At 42.2% G+C, this 10,156-nt stretch overlaps 1 protein-coding gene across 1 annotated transcript; it reads left to right on the forward strand.

Annotated features, from left to right (window-relative positions):
* The first annotated feature begins 8,600 nt into the window (after positions 1-8,600).
* On the forward strand, positions 8,601-9,641 carry LOC147432332 (uncharacterized). Its single transcript, XM_086491909.1, has 2 exons — positions 8,601-8,780; positions 9,051-9,641. The coding sequence occupies exons 1-2, from the start codon at positions 8,601-8,603 to the stop codon at positions 9,639-9,641; spliced, it is 771 nt and encodes a 256-aa protein (XP_086348035.1).
* The last annotated feature ends 515 nt before the right edge of the window (positions 9,642-10,156 follow it).

A 10,156-nucleotide genomic window follows, 5' to 3' on the forward strand; every position in this document is an offset into this window, starting at 1 on the left:
AATTATGGTGGAAACAACATTGCCGTGACATGGGAGTGTTAGAAAATTCTGAGAATTGGAGGGAAATCAAGAGGGGTGAAGGAAAGATACTTACCCCATTCTCATGAAGCGTTAAAGATGAACGAGTTCTTTAGCTTGAAGCAATACATCCTATCCCTGGAAGAGTATTACTCAAGGTTCGTAAATCTTAGGCTTTATGCACCACCAATGACGATAGAGCAACAAGTAGCTCGGTTTTGCCAAGGTCTAAGAGAACCCATCTGCTCATGACTGGAAGCCATGAAACCTACCATTGTGCAAGATGCCTTATTGTGAGCCAAACCTTTGATGAAGGAGAAAGGCATAAGGAGGAGAGTTGAACAGAATCAGAGTTTTAATGGTGCTAGACGACCAGTAAGATTTTCCAATAATGAGAGGCAGCCACAAAGAGCCTATGCTGCAAACATGCAAAACCCTGCAAGGTTGGATGTTCGATGCTTTGAGTGTGGAGAACTGGGACATTACCGAAACAGATGTCCACACTTATCTAACAGAGCAGCGATAGCAATAGAAGCAGACCAAAGACACCACCCTATTGGAAACAACACTGGACGAGGTGGTGGACGTGGACGAGGGCGAGGAAGAGCGGCAAGGGCATTTGGAAGAGGTCAAGGTAGGAATGCACACACACGTGTAACCATAGGAGAACCTACCATTGGTGAAGAAGAAGAAAGAGCCACTATTTATGCAGCTATTGACAACCCTAGAGCTCAACCGAAATTCGTGTTATTCAGACTCGGGCCACTCATCAAGGTAAATCTTTTAACCTTCTCATCGATTGTGGTAGTACCTATTCTTTTCTATCCCCAAAATGTTTACGAAAGTTGAACCTAAACCAAAAACAAGCTAAACCTATGACAGTAGAATTGGCTAATGGGAAAACCATAGTATCTCCACATTCTGTGGGAATCCTTGATTTTGAACTAGGAGGGCACACTACTTCAGCTTTCTTTAGAACCCTACCAGTTGGAATGTACGATGGGATTATTGGGATGGATTGGTTATCTAAGAATCAGGCTAGCATCCATTGTGGTCAAGGTAGTTTGAGCTTTAGAGATAGTCAAGCAAGGAAAGTCAAAGTGCAAGGAAAAAGTGGAGCTCAAAAATTCAATTAGTGAAGGCAAACCGTCTACTCAAGGGTATGAGAGCTGGTCAACAGGTATTTGTGGTCAAGACGAATAAGGTCGATCCAAATTCAAGTGATACAAAACCCTCGTGGCTTCATGAATATTCAGATATTTTTCTTGAAGAACTTACCTCCCTTCCTCCAACCCGAGAAATTGACCATGAGATAGAGATTCTCCTAGGAAGTGAGTGTTAGGAAATAAGACGTAGCTAAATAGATAATTGAGTAGATTACTTAATGGAGAGAGACAGATTTACATACACGAGATTATAGAGGAGAGAGAGAGAGAGAGAGAGAGAGAGAGAGAGAGAGAGAGAGAGAGAGAGAGAGAGAGAGAGAGTACACATGATATACGTGGTTCACCCAATGTGGGCTACGTCCACGGGAAAGCAGCCACTCAATGGCTTTAGTACTTCAAAACAAGAAGTAGTTTACAAAGGGATTATACCCTTAATGGAGCTCCTGCCTTGCTTCACTCTCACCACCTCACACTCACCTTGTTGCATCAACTTCACTATGAAATGTGTGTAGAAATGGCCTCCTTTTATAGGCCAAAAGGGCTGCCCTCTCTTATGAGAGACAGCCATGTGTAGCCGCCCTTGTGCGAATAAGTCCAAATAAGTCCAAATCGGACCCTCCAATCTGCCCATGTGTGGCTGCCCTTGAGAAGACAAGTCCGCTTTTGAATTCGGCCACCGGCCACCGGCCATTGACTTCCGACCACCGGCCAACCGACCGGTTGTTTTCTGACCACTTTCAGGCCGCCATCCGGCCATAATATTCCGGCGAAAAAAAAATCTCGGGGGCCTCCGTCCCCGAGGCCTTTAAAGTTGCCCCTGATTCTTGTCCGTGAAAATTTTGGTTTCCGGTGAGTGATTTTCCTTCACGCAGGATGGCTTCTCCTCATAATGGGGGCCTTACAAATGTGCGCTTTTACCACAGAAAATTACAAGGGTAAATCAGGCTCCATACTTAACAATCTCCCACTTGGAGACTGATCTCCAAACCAAACCTGTGACTGCTTTTCATTCTGGCTTCTTATCCTTGAATGCCGATTGAAGATGAGCAAAAGCTCAACTTCTCCTTGTTGACCACCTTTGTAAACATGTCTGCAGGATTTTCACTTGTATGCACCTTTCCTAGCTTTAGTTGTCCCTCTTCCAAAAGAGTGCGTATGAAGTGATATCTCACCTCAATGTGCTTTGTCCTTGAATGAAAAGCTGAGTTCTTCGCAAGATGGATAGCGCTTTGGCTATCACTGTACAAGACACAATTGTCTTGTTTGAATCCAAGCTCTTCTAAGAATCTGTGAAGCCACAAAATTTCTTTGCTTGCCTCGGTCATTGCTACATACTTTGCTTCCGTGGTAGAAAGTGAAACCACTTTCTGCAGCTTTGAAGCCCAGCTTACTGCTGTGCCTCCAACCGTGAACACATAGCCAGTAGTGCTCCTTCGAGTATCTTTGTCACCTGCCATATCTGCATCAGCATACCCTTCTAGAAAAATATCAGTTCCTCCAAAATACAAAGCATTTGTTGTTGTCCCTTTTAGATACCTAAGTATCCACTTCACAGCTTGCCAATGCTCTTTACCTGGGTTGTCCATGAACCTACTCACAACTCCCACTGCATGTGCAATGTCTGGCCTTGTCCAGACCATAGCATACATTAGAGAACCTACCGCTGCAGCATATGGAACTTTAGACATATAGGCTATCTCCTCTTGTGTCTTTGGACACATATCCTTCGTTAGTTTAAAATGACCAGCCAAAGGTGTAGAAACTGGTTTTACATTTTGCATTGCAAACCTTTCTAGTACCTTCTTGATGTAATCTTCTTGAGATAGCTTTATTGTCTTCTTCGTCCTGTTCCTTGATATTTTCATACCAAGTATCCTCTTTGCAACACCTAAATCTTTCATTGAAAAAGATTTGGACAGCTCCTCTTTTAGGTCTTTGATGTCCTGCATGTTAGCACTTGCAATTAACATGTCATCAACATACAACATTAGGATGATGAATTTCCCATCTCCCAAATTCTCCGTGTAGACGCAGTGATCCGAGTTGCATCTTGTGAATCCGTGATCCAACATCCATCGATCAAACTTCAAGTACCATTGTCTTGATGCTTGCTTTAAACCATACAAGCTCTTCTTTAATATGCAAACCATTTTCTCCTTACCTTTTACTTCATACCCCTTTGGTTGAAGCATGTAGATTTCCTCCTCTAAGTCACCGTGAGGGAATGCCGTATTTACATCCATTTGCTTGAGATTTAGATCATGAGCAGCCACAAGGCTTAAGACAAGCCTAATTGAGTTCATTTTTACAACAGGAGAAAATATTTCATTGAAGTCAATACCTTTCTTTTGAGAAAAACCTTTTACCACAAGCCTAGACTTGTACCTTTTCTTCCCACCTTTTTCTTCCTTTAGCTTGTACACCCATTTGTTTTGAAGTGCCCGCTTACCTTTAGGCAACTCAACCAACTCCCATGTTTGGTTGCGATGTAGTAAGTCCATCTCCACTTGCATGCTCTTCGTCCATTCTTCTTTGGATTCATGTTGCATAGCTTCTTCATATGATTCCGGCTCTCCAGAATCTGAGATCAAGAGATGGTTGAAGGAAGGAACAAACCTTTCTGGAGGTCTACTTGCTCTTGTAGATCTTCGGGGAATAGGTTGAGGCTCCTCATTTGGTTGACGTTGTTGCACATTGTCACCGTTTGCAGTCCTTGAGTCTTCACCGTCCTCAAGCTCCATGTACTCATCACCTATTTCTTTTGTTTGTTTTCTTTCCAAGTAATCTTTGTACATATTTTGTTCGTTAAAAATTACATCCCTACTCCTATAGATTTTACCATCTTCAGGATTCCATAGGCGATACCCAAAGTCTCCTTCTCCATAGCCAATGAAGAAACACTTTTTGGACTTTGCATCTAACTTTGATCCTAGGCTTCTATCTATGTGCATGAAAGCCTCACACCCAAACACTTTGAGAAATGCATAATTCACCGGTTTACCTGTCCATGCCTCTTCTGGAACTCCCCCATCCAATGCCGTTGAGGGTGACCGATTGATTAAGTACACAGACGTACTTACAGCTTCCGCCCAAAGCTCAAGCGGTAGGCCTGCATGTAGCCTCATGCTTCGTGCTCGTTCCATGATTGTCCTGTTCATCCTTTCCGAAATCCCATTTTGTTGAGGTGTCCTTGGGGTTGTCCTTTGCCTCCGAATGCCATTGCTAGCACAAAAGCTTTCAAAAGCTTGGCTGCAATATTCGCCTCCATTGTCGGATCTGAAGCATTTAACCTTGGTACCTGTTTCATTCTCCACAAAGGCTTTCCACCTTTGAAATATGGAAAATACATTAGATTTATTCTTCATGACATAAACCCATGTTTTTCTAGTCGCATCGTCTATGAATGTTACATAGTACAATGAGCCACCAAGTGATGGTGTACTTGCAGGACCCCAAATATCAGAATGAACCAACTCAAGTTTTTTATTTTTTCTTTCATTTCCTGATTTTTGAAATTTTACCCTCTTTTGTTTACCATAAACACAATCTTCACAGAACTCTAAGTCCACTTCTTTCAAACCTGGTAGAAGCTTCTTTGTTTGAAGGTTTTGCTTTCCTTTGGCACTCATATGCCCAAGTCGGTAGTGCCACACCGCACTGTCAACTTCTGTAGTTGCTACACAAGCTGAAGGTTGCGTGCTAACAGTACACAAGTAAAGTGTACCGACTTTTTTACCCTTGGCAACCACCAAAGATCCCTTTGAGATATTCCACCGTTTGTTTCCGAATGCAATGTTGTGACCTTCATCGTCCAATTGTCCTGTAGAGATCAAATTTTTGCGAAGAGAAGGAACATGCCTAACATCTTTAAGCTTCCATTCATTTCCGTTAGCAGTTTTGACAGAAACTGTACCTTTGCCAAAAATATCACAAGCTTCATCATCTCCCAAGTATACATACCCAAAATTACCTTTGGTGTAGTCTTGGAAATGTTGCTTGTGTGGTGTCGCATGGAATGAAGCCCCGGAATCTACTATCCAGGAATTAGACATATTGTCTAATGAGAGAATTAGAGCATCTTGCTCTACTTTACCTGCCACATTGGCCTTCGATGTTGGCTTGTTGTCTTGAGACTCTGTCTCCTTCTTCTTCTTGGACCAGCAATCCTTCTTGACGTGGCCCTTCTTGCCGCAGTTTCAACATTCAAGAATTGACTTTGTGCGTGACTTGCTCCGCCTTGAGCGATCACGACCCTTTTGGTTTTTGAACCTCTCCTTAAGCCTTCCTCTTGTTTCCACTGATAGTGCAGCACTTGATGATTCTCCTGTGCTTCTCCTTCGCATTTCCTCGCTTAGGAGAACACCCACAACATCATCAAACTTAAGAGTATTTGTGCCAGAGATAGAATTACTTACAGCCATCACAAGGCTGTCCCAACTATCCGGTAGAGATGATAGTATAAGGAGAGCTCGCACTTTGTCATTGAAATTGATTTTCACTGATCGAAGTTGACTTATGTTTGTGTTAAAGTCATTTAGGTGTTCTGCAACTGAACCATTCTCTGCCATCTTTAGATTGAACAAGCTCTTCATAAGAAATACCTTATTGGATGCCGATGGTTTCTCGTAGAAGTTGTCAAGTGACTTCATCAAGTCCTCCGTGGTCTTCATCTCTGAAACATTGAAGGCCACCGTTGACGCCAAGCTTAACCGGATTGTTCCCAGTGCCTTTCGATCAAGGAAAATCCATGCTTCATTTGCCATTGTTGCGGGCTTCTTCGCAAGACCGCCTAGTGGCAAATAGAGGTCCTTCTGGTAGAGATAGTCTTCAATCTGCATCTTCCAATGTTGGTAGTTTTTGCCGTTGAACTTCTCAATCTTGAGCTTCCCTTCCTCCGCCATAACTCTAACTCAATTCAAGGAATCCTTTCCTTGAGATAATTTAGCTACGAGCAAACCTTGCTCTGATACCAGTCGTTAGAAAATAAGACGTAGCTAAATAGATAATTGAGTAGATTACTTAATGGAGAGAGACAGATTTACGTACACGAGATTATAGAGTAGAGAGAGAGAGTGAGAGTACACATGATATACGTGGTTCACCCAATGTGGGCTACATCCACGGGAAAGCAGCCACTCAATGGCTCTAGTACTTCAAAACAAGAAGTAGTTTACAAAGGGATTATACCCTTAATGGAGCTCCCGCCTTGCTTCACTCTCACCACCTCACACTCACCTTTTTGCATCAACTTCACACTATGAAATGTGTGTAGAAATGGCCTCCTTTTATAGGCCAAAAGGGCTGCCCTCTCTTATGAGAGACAGCCATGTGTAGCCGCCCTTGTGCGAATAAATCCAAATCGGACCCTCCAATCCGCCCATGTGTGGCTGCCCTTGAGAAGACAAGTCAGCTTTTGAATTTGTCCACCGGCCACCGGCCATTGACTTCCGACCACCGGCCATCGGCCATTGACTATCGGCCACCGACCAACCAACCGGTTGTTTTCCGACCACTTTCAGGCCGCCGTCCGGCCATAATATTCCGGTGAAAAAAAATCTCAGGGGCCTCCTCCCCCGAGGCCTTTAAAGTTGTCCCTGATTCTTGTCCGTGAAAATTTTGGTTTCCGGTGAGTGATTTTCCTTCACGCACGATGGCTTCTCCTCATAATGGGGGCCTTACAAATGTGCGCTTTTACCACAGAAAATTACAAGGGTAAATCAGGCTCCATACTTAACAGTGAGCCCGTGTCAAAGAGACCTTACAGAATGGCCTTACCAGAGGTAATTGAACTGAAGGAGCAGCTTCGTCAACTTCTAGAACAGGGATTTATTAGACCAAGCAAATCTAGTTGGGGAGCGCCGGTACTTTTTCAGAAAAAGAAAGATGGGAATTTAAGACTCTGCATTGATTATAGAGGACTAAACCAGGTAACAATTAAGAACAACTATCCTATACCCCGAATCGATGAATTGGCGGGACATGCTACATAGTTCTAAGGTCTTCTCAAAGATAGATCTAAGATCTGGTTACTATCAAATCAGAATAAAGGAATCATATATTCCAAAAAAAGCTTTCAACACTCGTTATGGCCATTTTGAATTTTTAGTAATGTCATTTGGTCTAACCAACGCTCCAGCTACATTCAATAGATTGATGTAGGATATCTTCAGGCCTTACCTAAGACAATTTTGTCCTTGTCTTCTTTGATGATATTCTAATCTACTCAAAAGATGAACAAGAACATGAAGCTCACCTAAGGAAGGTGTTAGACATTCTTCGCCAGCATAGGCTATACGCAAAGATGAGAAGTGTTCATTTTTCTCTCCAAGGATTGAATACTTGGGATTTATTGTTTCGCAAGAAGGAATTTCAGTAGACCCCACTAAAGTTCAAGACATTGTTGAATGTCCTCGGCCAACTAATGTAAGTGAGCTTAGAAGATTCTTGGGAATCACAGGCTGGTACATAATTTTTATAAAGAATTATGCGGTGATCGCCGCACCCTTGACAGACCTCTTGAAGAAAGGAGCAAGGATCAATTGGGAACCAGTACATCAAGAAAGGTTCGACCAACTTAAGCAATATGTGATTACGGACCCATGTCTAAAGCTACCAGATTTCAATCAAGCCTTTGAATTTGTCACTGATGCTAGTGGAATAGCAGTTGGAGGAGTGTTAACTCAAGAAGGCAGACCAATAGCTTTCACCTCACCTAAGCTTAAGGTTCATGAAAAGAACTATCCGACCCATGATATCGAACTGTTGGCAGTCATTCATGCTTTAAAGCTATGGAGACACTATTTATTGGGAAGAAAGTTTTGACTTATAACCGACCATAAGAGCTTAAAGTGGATCTTTACCCAAGCAACCTTGAATATGTGGCAAAGACGATGGGTGGAACTTTTACAGGAGTATGACTTTGATATTCTCTACCGCCCTGGGAAAGAAAACACGGTTGCAGATTCGTTGAGTCGGAAACCTTTTGTGGGACTCATATCCATACCTAACAACCCGATCATTAAAAGGATTAAGGAAGCTGCATCATCTGATCCGGAGTATCAAAGATAGATTATCCTTGTTCGATCTGGAGAGTCAAAGACTATACCTTCAATGATACACTTCTCAGAAGATAGACTTTGTCTCTACCACAGAGATAGGTTATGTGTACCGAGGGACCCTAACTTAAAGAAGGCTATTTTGTTCGAGGCCCATGATAGCCCTACTTCAGGACACCCAGGTTAGGCAAAGACTCTCAATGCAGTACGTAAAAGCTTCTATTGGATTGGACAGAAGGCAGATTTACTACGCTATGTTCGCCAGTGTTTATCATGCCAAAGGATTAAGGCTGAAAGGGTTAAACTTCCCATTAAACTTCAACCTCTTGACATTCCACAAATGAAGTGGGAATGTATAAGCATGGACTTTGTCACAGGATTACCTACGGTACAAGGTGGGTACAACTCACTTATGGTGGTCGTTGATCTACTCACGAAGGTTACACATCTCATCCCAGTCAAGACAACATTTACCGCCTCTAATATTGCACGACTATTTGTTAAAGAGGTTTTCAGATTGCATGGATTACCCAAGCGAATTGTAAGCGATCGAGATGCGAAATTTACTTTAAATTTTTGGACTTCGCTCTTCAAGGCAATTGGGACAGAATTGAAATTTAGTACCGCATACCATCCTCAATCTGATGGACAAACCGAGCGAGTCAACCAAGTCATTGAAGATATTCTCAGAGCTTATTGCAGTAGGGAACCTAAGCGATGGATTCAATTTTTACCTCTAGTGGAGTATGCCTACAATGCTTCTTATCACTAAAGCATTGGTATGACCCCATTTTGTGCCTTATATGGACAGGACTGTATCTCTCCACTTAATTTTTTAGATCCTACCATAAGAGTAGAAGCGTCTAAGAAGATGCTTGAAGAAATGGAAAGCCAAACGAAAGCCATATGGATGGATATTCAAGCGGCTCAGGATCGCCAAAAAGAGTATGCAGATGAAAAGAGGTCCGAGCAAAGATTCAAAGAAGGTGACAAGGTTTTTTTTCGGATTCATCCAAAGAGAATTACTCTATCGCTTGGACAGTACAAGAAGCTTAGCCCACGTTATTGTGGTCCTTATGAAGTGATAAAGTGTATCGGTACTCAAGCTTACAATTTGAAGTTACCAGAACATATTAAAGTTCATGACGTATTTCATGTGAGCTTATTGAAGCCCTATATCCCAAGTGATGATCAAATCCTAAATGATGAACAGATTGTCATGCCTAACCAAAGTATCTTAGAACTCCAGCCATCCAGGATTCTGGAGTCCCGAGAGAAGATTCTTCGGAAAAGAATCCTCAGAGAACACCTTGTTCAATGGCAGGACTACCCTGAAGAAGATGCAACATGGGAAGATGAAGCTACCTTAGAGAAGGATTATCCTCACTTTTTCTCGAGATGAGGACATCTCGAATCCCTAAGTTGGGGAGATTGTAATGTACCCAAAATTTATTCATATAAGCCAGTTCAATTATTTTGCAAAACAATTGAGATTCTCAATTTTGTGAGTCATCATGAGTTTATCAGAGCAATCGGATTGAAAATCGGGTTGAAAATCCATTTATTTATGATCTTTCTTTATGTGGAACGATAGGTTTATGTGGGAACCTAACCTATGTGTGAAGAAAAAGCTTAGAGAGAGTATTTTTACGAGAGAAAGAGAGGGAGTCAAAATTAGGATACTTCTTTCTTATCTCTTTCAAAATAGAATGGGAACTTGTAAGTATAGAACTTGTAAGTATAGAGCTTTTTATAGAACTTGTAAGTATAGAGCTTTTTAAAATCGCACGAGCTTTTCCTTCTCCTATTCTTGAAACCTCTCAGTATTTTTAGCACCCCCCTAAGGCCTATATAAAGGACCCTTCTCCTCTCACTTTGAACACACACATCCACAGAAGCGGAAGCTCTCTCGCAACG

Source organism: Adiantum capillus-veneris, chromosome 20 (genome assembly GCF_014529385.1).
Source record: "Adiantum capillus-veneris isolate H3 chromosome 20, ASM1452938v2, whole genome shotgun sequence".
NCBI lineage: Eukaryota > Viridiplantae > Streptophyta > Polypodiopsida > Polypodiales > Pteridaceae > Adiantum > Adiantum capillus-veneris.

What these genes read in the sequence shown, in the direction of transcription:
- LOC147432332 (XM_086491909.1), top strand. Translation starts at nt 8,601, where the DNA reads ATGGACTTTGTCACAGGATTACCTACGGTACAAGGTGGGTACAACTCA. An exon ending in ATGGATTACCCAAGCGAATT is followed by an intron (nt 8,781 to 9,050) that starts GTAAGCGATCGA and finishes TTATATGGACAG; the next exon opens with GACTGTATCTCTCCACTTAA.